The sequence below is a fragment of the Anopheles darlingi genome, chromosome 3 (assembly GCF_943734745.1).
Source record: "Anopheles darlingi chromosome 3, idAnoDarlMG_H_01, whole genome shotgun sequence".
Classification (NCBI taxonomy): Eukaryota; Metazoa; Arthropoda; class Insecta; order Diptera; family Culicidae; genus Anopheles; species Anopheles darlingi.
This window is the reverse complement of record NC_064875.1, coordinates 41520519-41540046: the sequence shown is the minus strand read 5'-3', so window position 1 is coordinate 41540046 and position 19528 is coordinate 41520519. Positions and strand designations below refer to the sequence as shown.

The 19528-nt window shown below is 47.4% G+C and overlaps 1 protein-coding gene across 1 annotated transcript in view; it reads right to left on the bottom strand.

The window, feature by feature from the left end:
- Positions 1 to 13786, bottom strand: part of LOC125957224 (autophagy-related protein 13 homolog) — a 36363-nt gene extending 22577 nt beyond the window's left edge. The window contains exon 1 of the mRNA XM_049689778.1: positions 13408 to 13786. Coding sequence (XP_049545735.1) covers positions 13408 to 13548 — 141 coding nt within the window. The 5' untranslated portion in view covers positions 13549 to 13786. The remainder of the gene's footprint in view (positions 1 to 13407) is intronic.
- Positions 13787 to 19528: the final 5742 nt, after the last annotated feature.

Sequence of the window (19528 nt, the reverse complement as noted above, 5' to 3'; positions counted from 1 at the left end):
GGCAAACGCATATTTTATGCTTCAGACACCCATTCCCCGTTACTGCCGCTGTACAGTATGTTCCTTGGTTCAAAAATGCATCACTCGAGGATTCGAGTAACCCCTTATTGGGTGGGAGATGAAAGTGGATTCTGGTGCGGGAGAGAAAGGTGGACATGATATACGATACTTTCTCGCGGTACACAGTAGAACAGAGCGACAGACTGTCCCCAGGCATGGCATCTACTGTTTGCTGTTCTATCTCCATGCTCACTTACTCTTTCCCTCAAGTGTCCACATCCGGTACACGCAGTGTCGCATCGTGCCATTGGGTGCCAAACAGGAAACGTAGACTGTGCGTAGTTCGTGTCTACGACTGAGAACAAGAGCTCATTGTGGGATGAACGAGCAATTTCTTCATTTACCAACCATTACGAAGAATCGAGAAACCGGCTGGACAACATAAGAGATCTACATTTTGTATCATTTCTGAATGAAGATGGACACTTTCAAGGCTGTGTAGGGTGTAAAGGTTATCGTGTTTTATTTCAGCGTGATTCTGAGTCACAAATTGGCCAATCTTTTTCGCCAATTTTATGAAAGCACCAAAGCAATCCAAACGTATGGCGACAGCATCAAACACACCAAATAAGGAAATGTGTCCTCTCGTCGGGGGATACTATTTATAGTTCGAGCATTTCCCTCCTTCACGACCAACCCGGCGCAGACTATCCTCGAACAGTCCAAAAAAGGCGACAGACAACTGGGGCAGGAATGATGGGCGCCAGCGAAACCGTCTGGCGAAAGACGACGGCCAGACTGGGCGGACGAGGACCCGATGAGGGCGTGGGTGTTGGCCAGCAGAACGAGGCGGATGAGTCATCGCCATCGCCGATTCCAGGAATCGGAGTATATATACGGGGTATCCGATTACACTTTCGCCGAATCTTACGCTCCTCGGAGGTATCGACTCTCCTGTGGTAGCTAGTTCTCTCTCGCCGAGGTCACGATGGACATCGAAACACGTGTACGGTGGCTTGGAGAGGTCAGCCAGAAATGAGAGCAAAAAGGATACCGGAGAATCCTTGACGCTCTCGCTCGCTCACTTTCTCTATTCGGAGTTGCAACACCGCTACGTTGGGCGGGTATCCTAAAGCGACGCTATGCCGCCTTGAAAAAAAGGATCCAAATTAGATTCCGTATGCATCTTACCTGTTTGGCGCAGTGAAGTAGCTTTTCAGAGAAGCCGACTAACGGGAAAGTTACTCTGACAACCGAGAACAAAACACTGCATCCGGGAAAAGCGACAGAATAAATCAAACGGAGACTCGGGTTCCTCACTTCGCACAGAAGAACAAAGTTCACACAGCAAATTCCACTCGACAGCACCTTTATACACCTTTCGAAATGTTCTAAAAACGTCCTAATGAAACTGCATAAACTGCACTATTGTTCGTTCTAGAATGCTCCTCGGACCATGTGGCAGATTGTGACCTCCGGAAACCGCTGGGATCCACAGTGAGAACGCATTCTGCTCCACCAAAAAATCGACTTCCACCCGCAGACGCCCTTTTCTCTGCACAAAATTCCTGACACGTACAACACTTTCTTCTCAGTTCACAGTTGAAAATTCGGAAAAAGCACTTTACACGATATTGTCTTCACAGAGATTGCGGGAAAAACCTTCCAATTCGGTGCTGCGCTATGACTGAACTGACGACGACCGAGCGCCATTCAAGCGAACCAACGAACGAACGAACGCATCAGCGCAACCCATGGAAAGCATACTTTTCCTCGAGAAAAAAACCATCTCAAAAGAGACTGAAGAGCGAGAAAATCCCACACGCACACAGTCAGCGTTACCGGGAAACCCTCACTCACACAGAGTCCTTGCGTATTTGTGCGACGAGAGAAGGGGCCGATGCTGCTGGGAACGATGTTAGTTGGGACAGCATAAAACCATGGCCCGAATGCGTGCATCCATGCATCGTATGCTGGCGCTATGCTGGCTGACAGTGTGTGCGTGCGTCTGCTTGCTGTGTGTAGAGATGCAGCATAAACCGCGGTTCTCGGTGCGTCGGTTTTGCGCCTTTACCCCACGCGGCCAGCCAGCCAGCAGCATAATAACAACAATATCCAAGTAGGGCCGAGGAGAACATCCAAGGCCAGCGACAAAACCAAGGCGAAGCACGTTGCGGAGATTGCAGTCTCCGTGGTTTTTCCGCTGTTCCCATTGTTTGATGGAAATCGAAATCGAAATCGAATTCGTTCGAAAGTGGCGCGACCATTAACTCTACCATCTGATAACGGGGATGGGATGGTCGATCTCGAGTAAAGCTGGAGTTCGAGAGGCGCGAGAAGGCGACTCGAGCGGTACGCATCCATCTAACACCCACGGCTTCTCCTAATCCCGGGGGAAGAGGAAAATCTAATTGGCGCCCGGCACCCACAGCAGCGAACCGTGCATATAATTGCATTTCGATCGAAACCGCGTGGGTCGTTCGATCCGGAGGGCGGTTGAGAAAGTGGACATGATTTATCTGCCACAGCCACAAGCCGGTTACTGCTGCTGCTCCTGCTGCTGCTGCTGCTGCTGCTGCTGCTGCTGCTGGAAGACGTGTGGGTTGGAAAACAAGACTGCGAACCGGGAGGGAAAACTAATATGTTGTCGATTGGCGGGGTAAGTTCGTACGTATGGCGGATGCCGCCGATGTGCGCGCTCTTTTGCAGTTCAATTTAGTTCAACCGGAGGCGGGAACTGCGTGGGGTGACCGCCATAACTGATGTGGGCCGCGCCGCGCTGACTGTGTGCGGAGTGTTTTTTTTTTCTCTCCCCTAGTGGCGCTCCTTTTGCAGGGATCCCCAAGCATTGACTAATTGGTAGCGTGAGTAGAACACGAAGTTCACAGGGAATGGAGTTGCTTCTCCATTTTTCCAATTAGAAGGTAAAAAGGAACCTTGGCACCGTCGAGGTGTAATTGGTGAACCGGAATGAATAACGTTTAAGAAAACATTTCCGGATGAGCGAGCATGTATACTAGAGTTTTCCATGCGTTGATATGGCCTTTTTGAGATAAAATTGCAAGAACATAATTTCTTATCATTTTGTGTTTCTTCTGTAGGTGCGAGAATACGGGTAGCAGCAGACTTGCGTTTCCAAGGCCGTGAATAGCCTTGTAACCAAAAAAAAGAGAATACAAATATCTCCAAGAACACCGTCCTACAACTTGTTTTAGTAAAAATCGCAATGCATGAGCAACCAGAAGTTATTGTTATAAACACGTACCCGAGCATTTAACAGTGTTGTGTTGTGCGACATTCAACGATTGTGAAGTGAAACGTTGGCAAAACGAAGTGTAACGTTTTTGCTGCTTCCTGGTTACATTTTCTATAACACAGTACAGTCCACAAGGCAGATGTCCGTTAAAAGGAACAATCACTGTATTGTATTAAAATTAAAAAAATATGTAACATTTACCGATAAATTGGAAGTTATCGCATAAAGCGCATACCAATTAAACTAAACATTCTGTAACTTGGGTTAAAGCGGTGTCCAACAATTAGTAAATTGTGCTCGACACACAAGTAGTAGTAAATTGATACCAAGATGATATAATTGCTGCGTTTGCTGGAAAGGAGACCAGTTAAAAACATTTAATATGTTATCAAAACAAGCTTTCCTCTAGCTAAAAGCTGCAAAATACTAAAGAGATTAGATTCGTTCATCTGAAACAGTTCGTACAGATGAAGATCGTGTTAATGGAAGCATTCTTTCTATCCCTTGATGATGGTATAATTTTTTTTTTCATATATAAGGACGGGAGTGTCGTATGTTCAAGGTATAAATTAGTTTAAATCTTGACAAAGTAACTGACAAAGTAAATAAATCGATCATCATAACTGAAAATGATAACATCTTAAACCCACTATTATTGATCCAGATAAGAGATGACACCTTCACCCATCTAAAAAATCTGTAAACAAACTTTCAAAAACAGTACCAAGGATAAAGTTATTCTCTCCCTCGAGCATAATTCATTACTGCCACGTGCCATGAGCAGTGACCTCGCATCCAATCACACTACGCACAGTAATACGCAAAATCATAAAAACGGATCCCCATCCACCGTGGACCGGTGACTACTGTTACCGAACCGATTGGCAGTTGATTGGCCAACTTATTACGCCTTTTTTCGAACATCAGCCGGCCGGCAAAGGGCACTTACCGAAGCGCCCTTACACCGGCACACTGACTGACTGTGACTCAATAGCGCTGACTCAAGGCCCTTTAGCAGAACCCAGAGAGTTCGTAAACAAAACTTGACTGTTTACAACCGCTGTGTTTGCCTGCCACGCTCATCTTGTCCTAGCGTGTCCTTGAGGTCTGACTGCCACCGTGATCAGTGAGTGAATTCCCGGACAACCCACTATGGGAAGACGAGCGGTCGCCACCGGCTGTATATCCAATAGGAACAGAAAGGTCTACGTGCCGTTACGCACAAACACGCACTTATCGATCGTTAGTGGGATAAGGGAGGGCCTGCGTTGTTGTTGTTGTGGTTGTTGTTGTCGTGGTTCTGCTACGCATAGTCCACGTGTCACGATTGTCGAGACGAGATGGCTAGAAGCCCCGATTATGGTGCCGGGCCCACCAGACATACAGAACTGGCTGCTGAACACTGCGCATGTCCACACGCACATACACACTCCGAAACCGAATGTCTGCATCCGGTCAGCACCAGCAGCAGCAGCAGAACGTGCACCGTTTTTGCTCTCTTGCTCGCACTTTCTAGAACAGAACGGACAAGAACCCTCCAGCGCTCACCAGGCGACGACCGACCGGCCGACCGACCGATAGGCGAACACCACGTGTCGGTCAATGACATTCGGGGCGGGCGTAGTAGTACCGGGATTTCGGCACTATGCGTACCCACCAGACGGGTGCGTATCGGTCGATCGGTACCTGGTGTGAGGCCGTCGAGACGCGCCATGACCTTGACGCCATGTCTGTCAAACGACCTTCGACACACACACTCTCGGTCAGCAATGAGTCATCATATCATAACACTTGTCTCGGTTAATACTGGTTGTCTATACTAAGGCATAATGGCGCCTAGACCTTCCGCTATCAGGGAGTTCCCGCGACAACAAACCTGGGGAAGGGGACACGGATAGCGGAGGATCTATTTTTACAAAAAAAAAACGAAACAAAACAATCTCTTTCACGGCACGTGTCGGCAGTAACTACCAGGGGGGGAGCCCAGCTGCTACCATCGAGCGGTTGCAAAACAACCACAAAAAAGCCAGAACGAAGCAAAAACATGTCCACGATAGCACCGTACGATCGACTATCTGCTGAACCGCCCCTCCACTTTGGGACTTGTGTTGTCCGAAAAACACCCCTCCCTGGGGGGGGGCTGCGCTACGTGATAAGATTAATGTCGACGACGACGACATAACTGACCACGAGCCGAAAAAAAGAGGAAAAGAAAGGGTCACCCCTAGAGGGATGTGTTCATTCCACCTTCAACGATACGATAGCGGCTTGTCTTTGGCAATGGGGGGTCTACGTGCTGGTTGGCGTGTTATCCACGCACCGACCCACCGTTCTGCTTTGGGGGAACTCACGCGTTCACAGATCGTTCGGTAGAGAAGCGCTAATGTTGAGTGCCGGTGTCCGTGTCATCGTGATCGCGAAGGGGAAAGTCGGACGATCGGCGACTTTCGAAGCGTCACTAACGAGCTATCGTGTGCTGTCGTCACCGTAGTGTCGGGGTTGGAGGGTGCTGGTTTCGGCTCTCAATTCTATCGGCGTTGGTATGCCATTCAAGAGCCAGAGAGTAAAACATCAAAACAAACATCCATCCTCCTCCATTCAGTGGACATTGCATGCAGTGGCCCTATACGGTTTGTGTGTGCTGGAAGCCGTAGCACAACTACTGACCACCAAGCAATGAGCCCTGAAGGAGTGGAAGGGAGAAGTACCGCGCTGCCTACGGAATGTGTGCTGTGTGCGAGGTCGCAATTGCTGAATGAATGCGCTGCCACAGCAAGCCAGTACTGGAATGCATCAAATGATCAAGCGGGTCTTTCGTAGCTGCTGCCGCTGCGGTTTCTGGACCACAATTGGAATCTTGGATAGGAATAGACCAGCCACGGGCAGGCGCTGTGGGCCCAGCTACCCGAGCTACCCCAGCTTTCCAATGATGCCGTTGAAAGTTGGCTTCAATTGGCAGAGGACAAGATCGATTGTAAACCGTCCGACAATCGGTCGTGCGATGAAAATGAATTATGCTTTGTGATTATGAAGAGAGCGCACCGGATGCGCAATATTGTCTACATGAAGAACTAGATACAATCATTAGCATTGCTTAAGATGCTTCGAGCTACAAATAGAAAATAGCAGCCGCGTGTTAATTTCATTTATAAAATCAATTTAAGCACAGATTACTGTAAAAGCAAGGGAGAGATCTCAAAGTACCTTTTTACGTAACATCCATTCCCTTCGATCGTGAGGCTATGGTCTCTGTCTCAAGGACTCTGAATCGGTTCTAGCAACGCTTATCGGAACGGTAGCCAACCAATCACCCACAGCCACCAGATCGCATCTTCCCAGTGTGCATTTTGTAGACCCCTCTGCCTGCGACGCAGCGAGAGGAAGACTGAGGAGGTTGAAAACGAAACCCCCGCCGCCTGCGACGGGGTCGAGGAAGGGGCAAATGCGACGTTCACTATGGAACAGCTCGTAGGCAGCGGGGGAAAGAGCGGAAGAAACCGCGAGGAGGAGGAGGTTTCGCGCGCGAGCTTGTGGGACGCGGCTGCGGAGGGGGAAGGGCGGAATGGGAAGAGAAGAAGGGCGAACGAAAACGAACGCGAGCTTGTGGGTTTCGATTACGAGGGGTGGGAAGGGCGCAAGAGTCGAAGGGCGATTCGAACGGCAGCGCGCAAGAGAAGGGAGCAGAAAAACGAGACGGAGCAACCCCGATCGAAATTCGGCAAAGTCCCGATCGCGGCAGTCGAAATTTTTCTAAGTCCCGGGAAGCACGCGTTCCGCAGACGGTGCAGTGCAAGTGCAGCCAAGTGTTTGTCGACAATGTAGTGGAAAGTGATTGTGAAGCTGTAGGTGTTGATTGCAGTCCACATGCAAGGTAAGATAAAACAACATTACATTACCGCGGAAGTAATCTAATATTTTGATATGTTTTTTTCCTCTCCGACATGTACACGAGCATTCTGCATCGAACGGTCAACCTAAAGGTCACAGAACACGCCAACGATCGAAGTACGCGTATGGAACACGCGTTTGAACAGGAACGTTCATGATCGTAGCCCGGATCACGCCGCCACAGCGACGCCACCAAGCCAGATGCAGACGTAGACGACGGCACCAACACCAACAGCACGAACGGCGAACATCGCATCATGATGACGTCACACCATGACGACGTCATCACCAAAGTATTATGGCGTCACGGGGTGGGTTCGAAATAATTAGCGAAAATAAACGCCACCGCCATTGCGCGATGGCTTACGGACCAATCAAAGCGTACTTCATTTTGGGTAGGGAAAGAGTATAGGAAAGAAAGAAAGGGGGCTATAGGAGAGAGCGAGACAACCACAGTCCACGTCTCCGAATCGCTCTAGTCTCCGTTCCTTGGGCCCCTATAGTCTCGAGCTAGTCTCGTGGGTTATTTGCCATAAGCGCGTTGTTCCGGAGACTAGAGCGAGACTAGAGCAAGACTACAGCATTTCTATAGTGAGAAGATCGTCTCACTGTTATCTGGGTTGTAACGGACAGTCATTGTGTCCGCGTTCACTGCCACTGCCACCATTCACCGCTGTTCGTGGGATTAGCAGATTAATCTTTGTCCCGTACCACCAGCGAACCTTCCAGCAGAACGGATTACCTCATAAGGGCCACCGGCAGCGGCAGCAGCAGCAACGCCGAGGGCACAGGAAATCGTGGGTTGCTTTGCAACGTCATGCCATTCCGCCTCCGGTTGTCCGTTCCGTTGGGTGGATCGGTCAGTCCGATCGCCCCACGGACGAAAGCATCTCGCTTAATCGGCCTTTGCTCTCCCATCATGAGCGCAATCCATGGGCAGAGAATTTGATATGCAACTCCACCACACTCGGCCGTCGTTATGTTGAGGTTCAGGCTTCACGGTCAGACGAGCACACACACACACACACCCCAGGAACAAATTGCGTCAAATGGTTGCCCCATGCAGTGGCCCACCCTTGATGACCAGACGCCCCCAGAGATGGCACGAGAGAGAAATAGCAAGATATTGGTTTTATCGGTATCGTTCACTCTGCGCTCTGTGGCGTATCATTAAGTTTCTCAGTAACTGTTACACAACTGACGCAAACTAGAAACTGAATGATAAGAAGCGAATGTCACAATCGTAAGTAAGCAGTTCCGCTTCCAGCTGCCGTGCCTCTGGTTGTCTTTAAAAGATCAAATGTGAACCACTTTTGGCTGTTGCAGCTGTGTAAACAAAATCATTAGCACACCACACGCTTCGCGTCGACCACGAGATGGTTTGTGTGAATAATAAAAGAACCATAAAAAGTATTTAAACGCCCCGTCACCGGTGGGGCGTGGCCCGGCAGTCCGGGCCAGCGTACCAATCGATTGTGCGCCGGTATGTAGAGTAGAATATCCACCCTCAAATGCAAGTCATGCTCGCTCCGACCGAGCATGAAATGCAAATCATTGCATTCCTTCACTTGCATGCGTCGCCCGATTCTTCCATTCGCGAGTGTCATAAGCGCAAACCCCCTCCCCGCCGGAAAGGCTTTCTTCTGCTTGTGAATGGTGCATACCGGGCACATTCTGGTGATTTCCATGTCATCAAATCAATCATCGTGGTGACGATGGTGGTGAAGATAGAACGTAGCCCGCCTTCCTGTACTCCAAGAGACACACCGCAGCATTGTTGGGCTGGGTTAGGAGGCATTTTGCAAATAAAACCATCCATTTGTACGTCAAGTGAGGGGTTCTTAGAAGACAAGATGTGTGTATGCGTGTTCTGCCAGCAGGAAGAATATCCGAATCCGACGACGTTGTGTGTTGCGGCGCAATTTATGATCGGGCAAGTGACACTATACGATGATGTTTGCAAACCACTGCACCGGTGGCGATGCAGATGTACCCGGGGACGGGCAATGACCGATGGGACACCGCTACGATGTGACGGCAACAATGATACAATGAGCCCTTGAATTTTTCTATTTTTTAGTTATGCATGCCTTGATTACAGCAAAGAATCTGTTTGTGCAAAAGCAATTGATCCTCTGAATTAAATGAAGCTCTTTGTTTACCGCATGTATATAAAGTTTATCCATACTTGTATGTTTTATGCACATTGAGTATAAATTAGGGAGTCCAAGTTGCTTCTTGTTACCTTGTAATTATTATCGACCTTTGGTAGCAAATCGTTGAGTATTACATTAAAAATGTGGACAATTTAACAATCTACATGAAATATCGAAATCGATATCGTAAGAAGAATATCAAAAAGTTATTGTGACAAAGAGAAGTTACTGATTAGAAATAACAATCACACTAGACATATTTGATCAATACAAACATGCATATTAGATATTAAATAAATGTGATAAACACCATAGTAAAAACCATTAAAACAGGGTAGATCTGTTACATGATCGATGCGAAATGGAGTCAACGAAAGAGTAAAAGAGTAAGAGTAAGAGCGATCAAAAGCTTAGTCACTTTTGCTCCTAAAATATTCATCCATAGTTTGTAATACGCAAACTGAGTTGTGCTAAAACATATTTCATCCGCTTTGCCTGGTTTCAGCTTTAGAATGGTTCGTAAAATAGTTTTGAACGGCATGATCGATACGTCAATTCAAATAAAGCAACATCACATATGTATCGACTTATAGCATACGTTGAAAGTGTAAGACAAGCAATAATTCATTTGCAGCCGTCGGTGACCATTGGTGTGTTCATAGAACGAGCCATAAACCTACCTTTTGCTGGACAAACAAACACGTGAGTACCACTTGTCCACATAAACCGGCAATCTTATCGTGCACCTAGATGTAAGGGGCTTGGCGTATTTGATCCTTGCATTAGCACCCTTCATATTCCTTCGGCTCACAGCTAAACCGGTAAGTGCATTCGAAGCAGCAGTGGAAGGGGAAAAGGGAATTGACATTTCGCTGGTCAAGCTTAAAGCCATCGAGAGGGCCGGGAAGATTATCATCCTGCGGTGGTATTTCGTATGGTACTACTACAACTCGTCAATTTGAGACGCCATTTGTCGGCCAGTTGTAGCTAGATTGAACCGGTTCGACGGTGCAAATGCACTTACTCGCTCTCTACAGTATGCGAAGCAAACAGGCAAATCTTGGAAACTTGTTGCACTACTCGTTGCGCGGTGCCGCTAGAGTGCTGTGGCCGCTTTCCGGAAACAAACATAGCACACACCGCACACAGAGCTCTTCCCGTTCCCGGTATTTGAAAGCAAACACATTTACAGGCAGCAACAGGAAGGCGATTGCGCAATTGAAGCGCCACACGGAGGGACCGCGAGTGTCGATCGTGTTGTCCCGTGTTTTTACGCGTGTTCAATGTAGATCATTGAAAGCGATTCATTAGGAACGGCACAGGATGAGTTCTTCCACTCGAGCGTGACTTTCATTTATCCGTGAAGGTGTCATATTTCGAGTGTCACCGTAAAAATGAGGTAAGTCGTTGAGCTTGAACGGAAGATGATAAGAAGCGTTCATGTGGAGCAGCCAACAAAGTGGCTTATCAATAGTTTAAATCAAGCGGAAGAAACTGATAACGCGAAGCTTGCATTAAAATGTAATCTTGTGCATCAAGACCTAACCGGAGTGCTCGGTAGTTCTAACCGACCATTTCCAGTCGCATTGGACGGTAATCGATCGCGGAATCTTAAATGAAGATCGATGCTCATGTTGGTTCTGACATGGCGGACATGTTTATGCATCGAGCCGTAGCGTAATGTCCGGAATCTAATTAGCACTTGATACCGAGTTAGACGCAAACCGGTCAGCGAACCGAACTCGATGACAAAAGTTCATCCATTAACCTACATCCGATGGAACGGATGCAAAAGGTGCTAATAGCATAAGAAATGGACTACCAGCAGTGGAACGGTACCACGTGACAAGTGCGTTTTGTTCTATCAGCCATCCGAACAGACCGCTCTGTTCGGCGCGTCTTTTGATTTACCAGGTGTATAAGCTTAAAATTAACGGTTTTTGTCGAAAAAACGCAAATTTTTAAACAGAAAGCCAAAAAATAATTTATTCAAAGTATTTTCCCTGGCAAGCTATACATTTTTCCCATCTTTCGGGTAGTTTATGTATACCATTCAAAAGCAATTGTCAATTTTGCGAGGAAAACCACTCGCCAAGCCCTTTTTCGACATCTTCACACGAATTGAAGTGCTGCTCGACAAGCGCGTGACCCATCGACGAAAACAGATGATAATCCGAAGGGGCCAGGTCTGGAGAATAAGTGGGGTGAGGTAAAACCTCCCAATTAAGTGTATCCAAAAAAATTTGGACAATTTTTTAAGAGTGTGATGGGGGGTTGTCGTGGAGAAAAATCAACTTCTCATGTCTTTCTGCACAATTCGGCCTTTTTCAAACGCAAAGCACGTTGTAATTCGATTAATTGTTGATGGTAGCGGTGAGCATTGACAGTTTCTCCAGGTTTCAACAGCTCGTAGTAGACGATACACAGCTGATCCCACCAAACGCCCAGCATCGTCTTGCGTCCAAAGCGATTTGGTCTTGGGGAAGAAGTTGCTGGTTGTCCGGGATCGGGATCGTTTTGGATTCTCAAAATATATCCACTTTGCGTCGTTAGTTAACACAAGATGCAGAAACGACTTTCTTTTTTGTCTAGAAAGCAAGATCTCGCATGTGTTCTGGCGTCGCCCCATTTGCCGATCGTTCAATTAATGGGGTATCCATTTTCCACTGGTTTGAACCTTTTCCATGGCCCATTGCATCTTTGAATCAACGAAACCAATATCTGCAAGTGGATTCCGCTAGTACACTGTCACCATAGGCCTCTACAAGCATTTTATAGGATTCGGTAACCGATTTCTTCAACAGTAGAGCACAAAACAGTGAAGCTTCCAGCATATGCTTTTTTTCTGGCACAAAACTTGACATGATTACGCAAGGAAAAATATTCGTTTTTGCGTGAAATCACTTATGATTGGCACTGATTTACGTGAACAGGTGTCTAACCCATGCAATAAAACAAAGAACAGGTCGATGACAGCCCATTTTACTCGATTAACCCATCTAGAAGCAAACGTTAATTTTAAGCAAAAGGGACTAATAGCATAAGAAATAGACTACCATCAGTGGAACGGTACCGCGTGACAAGTACGCTTTGTTCTATCAGCCATCGGAACAGACCGCTCTGTTCAGAGCGTATTTTGATTTATGATCAGCGATGATGCAACGTGCTTCTCCCGTGGTAGATCGAATCGTGACCGATAACGGAGATGCTCGATCGGTCCTTCAATCGGTCGTAATTGCCCACGACATCACGAGGGAATCGTGATTGATGATCTGGTGGCGATGATGCATCTTCGCTCTGTCTGCTCCCGCTTAATCCATGCATCGAAGAAGCCTTCTTAGCGGAGCTCATCAGACGACTTCCTGGTTTTTGCATAAGCGCGGTCGGTTATCAACGCAGTGGCCCACTTTTTCGCGCCCGTGAACAAAGAGAAGGAGGAGGAGCCACTGCCCCAGGTTCGACGAAGCCAGGTCCAGGCTACGGGGATCTCGAGGGAGAAGGTCCGACCGGAGAACATCGTGGCGCTTATGTCCGGAAACCAGGAGGCGTTTGATGCGGTAAGTGGGTGCGTGGGTCATGTCATGACGCGACTGTGCTTGGAATGGCGGGAATTCCAAAGACACCAGGCTGTCAACGACCACAACTTGGTATCACGAGGGTAGGAAGATGATTGTTCCTAGGACGACCATCAGGGACACTCGGCAACCCGCGCCGATCTTGAGGCCCTATGGGGAGAGGGGATAGGCCTAGGCCGAAGCCGTTCTTTAAAGTACCTTGGTACAAACGACTTAATTTGGGAGGGAAACCTGGGATTGGGAATGATGAAATAGGTGGTTTGGATCATCATTCCAAAGAAGTCGATTTAGACGGTTATTGCTTGGTGCAAGTGCCTTGGCACAGGTTCTCCTTTGTGTGTAATCTCGAAGGAGGAAAGTCGCGAAGGGGAGGTAACAGGAACCAAGCGAGTGGTTTAGTGGGTGGGAGTCCCACACTTTTCCTGGTGTCTTTGCCCAGCTTCGTACATAATGTATTCCACTATGCTTGTAAAACTAAAAAAAAGGAGGAGGAAAAACGATGACGGAGTTAAAGATGATGGCGGAAACTTACCCAGTCGGTGGCCGAGTTGCAATCCGTAGAGATTTTCTCGCCCAATCGTGATTGTACGATAATCTGGGCGGATTTCATCGCCAGCTGGCGAATGAATTTTTCCAGATTATTCCTATCCTGCACACTCATTTGGCTCGCCATCGCCAGGATCAGCTTTTTTCTTCGTCGTCGAACGAAAACCCAAACACGAAATCACACAAAACGCAGAACAAAAAAAACTTTCTGAAGTCACTCTCACAATTTCATCGTTTGTCGACGAATAAAGTTGCCCATCTTTGAGAAAACACTTTCCAAGATATTAACGTGTCTTTATGCACTTATTTTCAATCGAATCGTAGCATTTAGAGCCTGAAAAATCGCGAAAATTGAGAAAATCCGCGAGGAAAACCTCAAACTGTAGACCACGAAAACAATGATACAGTGACGTGCGAACCATTATACGCTCATAATTCTGATTTTTCATTAAAATTTTATCCTTTTTTGGGAAAATTGCACATATTTTATCGACTATCACTGTATAAATTGCTTCGCCGTTTATATCACTGCGGTTCAGGAGTCAAAAGTTCTGGGGTTCGTTTCTCGGATTTTTCGACTCCTGGATCCGTTTATACATTGAAACCGGATTCAATCAAAAGCGCGCTTAAGTCTGCGAGTCGAATTATTTCCCATTCCTAGTTTTGAGACACGTGATTTTGTTATTTTATGTGTTATTAAACACCTCCTAGTGAATGGGGTTTTTCCCTAGCTGGAAAATGGCGAAAAATAGCCCGATTTCTGGTGAAATATTTCCTGAAAAGTTGCACAAAAAATGCAAAGATTTTTGACCGGTTGCGATGTTATAATTCCACCGTGCGATTGATTTTTGTTTAATTTGGCCGTTGTTTCCGCGGTTTTTGGGGGTCCGCGCGAAAAAGTTTTTCTTTAATCGTCATCACTCGCGACACTCATCCCCCACATTGATTGTTGGATAATGTTTGTAAAGATCTAAGTTACTAAAAGGGACCCTGTTCGTTGTCTTGGTATAGAAATAGGCTTTCCAGCATCAGGATGTGACGAAGGTCCTACGTTAAAAATCTTGTTTTAATGCTACAATTTCATTTCGTTTGTGTTCAATAACTCATTCAACCAATTCTCCAACGAGAAGAAATCAACCTCATCCCTCTTCAGGCTCGGTGCTCAACGCTAGAAAAGTAATCCTGCACTTTTGGGAGAAGTTTAATGCGTTATTTCAAATACTTTCCGTGGCCGGATTTACATAAAATATGAATCGTTTTGTTGGATTATTTGCCTTTTTAAAGGTAAGTTCACTATCTACCGCTTATGAAAGGTCCGTTTCTTATTCGCAAAAAACTCAAGCAACCTTACAAGGCAATTTTGTAATGCCCAAGCAAAATGCCAAACGCGCGTCTTCCACAAGTAAGACAATGCTATTCTAAATTTATTGAAGCCGTTCAGGACCTTCTTGAGCGCGAGTCGCCGAGTAGCCCAGACGGATGTTCGAAGAGCATACGGTGGAGGTGCTTTCTGAAGTACTCGTGTTCCGATAGGACAGGGGTTGAAGTCACCATACCTGCGAGACAGCCATCTTTCAAGATTTGGAATAAACCGATACGTCTAACGGTCGTACTCGTCATTTTCCCACTTTCCCAAGGAACTGCGCCTCACCTGCGATCGAATGCCTACCATACCACGGCTAACATAGTACGTCCTGTCCCGATCGACGAAGATCTCAACAGGGACCATCTCGGCTATTACACTCACAGCGGCCAAGGACACTGTTGCGAAAAGCTCTCGCAACCTGAATGGCAGTGAACCGGTGGACTCGATTGAGTGATTTCAGATTTCGCTGTGTCGACAGTGCCTTCGCCCAAGCAGGGTCCGCGTAACCCAACACAGACGAAATGACCAAAGGCAGCCTCAGCCCCAGAACCCCATCAAACATCACGTTCCAGAGTGTTGGTTTTAGAACGGATCCTTGGGGAACGTCTGCTGAGAGCTGCCATTTTTGTAGAAGCGTTTAATTAATTCGGGAAATGTTGAACATTCGGGAAATGTTGAACATTCGGGAAATATTGAAAGTTTGTTATTTTTAGTGCCAACCTTAGTCTTCAAAGTATCACAAACGGAGTAGTCCAGCGGCTTTTGCATTCGGAGATACTGGCACTTATCGCACAGATATCGAAATTGAATTGTGGAACGTTCTGTTTCAATCAATCTCGTATTTGAGTCGGTTTGTGTGATGATCCAGAGTCCTATTGAAATATACAGGACTTTCACAAGAATTGTTTGCCTTTCTAGGGCCGCAATGAAAAAAAAAAATTATGCAATGAATGATTCAATGAAATGCAATGGTTTTAAACGATATTACACATTTATTTGCTGATTTAGTTCGAAGCCTTACCTTTCAAAAATATGCGAAGAGTTACGACATGCCAAACCATCACCATCCCGGCTTATGTGTTCTGGCAGCCATATGAAGGAGCAAATTTTTCTGTTGCATTAGCAGCAAATTAGCAGTTACCAAGCATATGGTGCTTACAACAAACGGTTCTTTTATCAGACAAGTTTAGTAAAATAAAATCGATTGATTGATTGGTTTTTCATTCCCAAACAATTCAGATTGAACTCGCCATTACGCCGTTAAGACCACAGTCCATTGACTCGTTTTCGTTGTCCATTTCCGTATGAACCAGAGAAGAAGCACTATGAACAGCGCCTTGGTGTTTGGTCGATCGAGCATCGTTTCTCCAAGTTAAATAATAGTCCAATGATTCATGCGCTACATCATGACCATGCGTCACTTGGTCTTTATACACAGCGTTCCGAAGGCAACAGAAGTTGTAGTAAAACACCCTGAAATGGAGTTAGTTATCGCGCAATGCATTCCCTAGTCACAGTTTATCGAGAGAATCGTCCGTTCAAATCCGAGTCCGTTCAAATGCAAATACTGCACAACGCACGCACCAGTGCAATAAAGTTACGCACCATATGGAATCACAACCAGAATTGTGATACTGTGCATTTGCTCTCCCACCCCCCCCTGCTCTTTCCAAGATGGTGCTTCAGCTCGCGAATGGATAAATAATATAGATCGCTTGTAGAACAGCGCACAATTCGGGTGCCTCGTAAGATCGATGGAGTGCCTATCACGCTGTAAATCTTCTGCGCCAACACTCGCGACGTTCTTCCACACTTAGCTTTTTTTTTTCACGCTGCCGCCCAGACGAACACGATTCCGCTTTCATAAATATGCTAATCGTTGTCGCGCGATGTCGTGCGGTCGGCAGCCATTATAGGCGCCCCCCACCCAGAAATCTCACTTGCCCGATGACTCGCTCACAGGCCTTCCCTGGAAAAGAAGCTGGAAAATTTACTGCCACAATTTTGGCCAATACGCCAGCACCCTATCTCCACCAACAATCCTCGATATCCGAATGTAGTTAATAAAATTCGCCCAATATTTTATACCCTCATCCTTGGTTCCGTATGGTGTTAAACGACCGCTGAACGCACAAATTATTGCCCATGAATCATTGCACCCCGGACGTGCCACTTGCTGGCGTGCGTGGGAGCACTCCCGGTTCTCCAGCTAGACTAGACTAGACAATTGTCCTTCTGTTGCGAACTGATGTTTTCACAAATTAGCAAAACGGCCACCGGACCACCAAAAGGGCCGCGACCACCGACGACGACCACGACGACGACGACGAATGAAGTGAATCCCCCAATTATCAATGATCGAGTGCCAGCTCATTGTGTGTGAGTTAAGCTAAGAAAATATCGTCGCTTCGCCGGTATTTGATTGCACACCTGCAACACCAAACCACTAGAATTCCATTGGAAAACCAATTCTCGTCTTCAAAACGTTCGGCGAAGAACGAGAACGCCGGTATGCGTCGTGCATCGTCGTGTCGTGTGTAACCCGATACCCGGAGGCGGACGGAAACAGAAACGATATCATGCGCGGTATGGGTGATCGCCATAAAATATGGCGTCAACCCGAGGTGTGACATAATTTTTCGGCCCAACTCATAAACCCCTAGGCGCGTTTGATCTCGCTAGCGACCACAGCGACGGCCAGCGTCCACCATTCTCTCTAGCCGGATGGCTAGCACGATAGAAAAGTCAATTTGTTTTGTCCGGACACCCTTTTCTGGAAACAGTCGAGATCGTCGATTGACGGTCGACACATGCGCTGGGGCGTGTGTGCGTAACAGGTAGCCACCGAACGAGAAGATCACGCTCAGCTCAGCCAACCGGTCACAGCAGGTGTGTCGATGATATGAGTGAGAATGCGCCCTATCATGTGTGATATGGTTGCCATTATCCACCGGGATCCACGCACTCGAGATCTCGATCTCATCTCCTTGAAGAACGGGGCGTGATCACGCAACTCGATCTGTGGCTCACCGTCGAACGCATCTCACCCCAGGAATCTTCACGATCGTGGATCGTCATCTTGGACCCGGGGGAGGTCGGGGGACTTAGGAGCGTGGACGTCGCACGCCAGCCAGCTAGCAGTGGGTGTCGAAATGAAAATCTATGCTCAAATGGATCCATCCACGGCGATCGCCTAGTCAGTCGTCTTTGGTGCGTGATCGCGTTCGGTTCGGTGGTTCGTGCATGCGATCCTTCCCTTTGCGTTCTGCTTGAGCTTCACTTGAGCCAAGAACTGGGGCATTTCTCTGGTCCGCTGGTCTAGCGCATTAGCGGAACTAGATGCTTGCGTTGCGACAAGGATTGCGATTGAGTTGCCGACGTGACGCGACATCTGGTGAATTCATTTGGCAAACTCATCGCTCAGTGGATGATGATTTTTGCACATTTCCTGCGCGCAAATCCAGCAATCAGTGAATCGCATTAACATTCCGCGCAATCACGCGCATCGGTGTGATTAGATCATGTTCTTGCCCTTCATGTGCTGCAAAAAATCCGTGTGAATCCGAAGTGAAGTTGCTCATCGATCGGTAGTGTTGTGTGCATTCGCTCGGAGTTGGTGGTGTTGGTGGTCCGTCTGTCTGTCTGTCCCGAACGTACCAAGGGAACAACCCATTCTAAACGGTTGTTAATTCGTTTATGGAGTAGTGAAAGTTCGAAAATAACTAACGCCCGACACGGAATCGAAAGAAGTAGCAGCAAATCCCATCCACAGCACAGCAAGCCACGTCCGTTCGAGAATGGAGAGAAGAGGACGATGGGCATCGGGCGATGGCCATCCTTACAGCTGCAGCTGCAGGACGGTGGTTGCCATTATTTTCGGTATTGCCACCGTCCTATCGATGACCGGTAAGTATGCGCTGGGGCAAATCGTTCGCCCGGTTTGATCGCGTTGTAACTGAGTCGGGTCATTCGATTCGAGTCGTGGAATCCATTCGAGGTACTACTATCGGTGGTAGCTCGGCTGCTGGTTGCCATTTTGTTTTATGACCATTCCCTTCGAGGTGTGCGGAGAGGGCTTGAAGGTGTCGTAAATTACCAACTCCTTCGCACACACACACCCGACTCCCGACTTCTTGTGAATGGGAAAGCGATAGTCTAATTACCGCACACGCGTGGTCGTTGAGTTCCTGGTTTACGCTTTTCCACGATTGGAAATTCCTCAATCCAGATACAGATACACAGATGCTGCACATGCATACGGTGCAATGCCGTACTCCTCGGTGGCGATACAGAGCACCTCAGAGGACAGAGTGATTGACATTTATGGTGCCAGGAATTGTCGCCTCGTCTAGCGCCCTTTACTCGACACCGTGACGTCACCGCTGGCGGGGCCCATTAGTCCAAGTACCAATTATGTTAATTACATGATTCGAAACGAGTGTGTGTGTGTGCTCCAATCATCGAGACCGGGACGTTCGATCTTCACCGAGCAACAGAGACCGTGAAGACGAAGATGCAGTCCGCGAGAATCTGATGCCCGGCGTGCTGGCTATCTATCGCTGGTTCCGAGAGCTGCACGGCTGCAGGGAGCTTTCCTCTTCATCGTCAGCACCTGTTCTTAAGGGGCCACCATCAGCCGTCGTCGGGCGTGCGCGTCGCGTGAAGCAGATAAAAATAAAAGTTTATGTTAAATTTATGTGGTCGTAGGTGTGTTGCATCGACCGGCATGCTTCTTGCTACC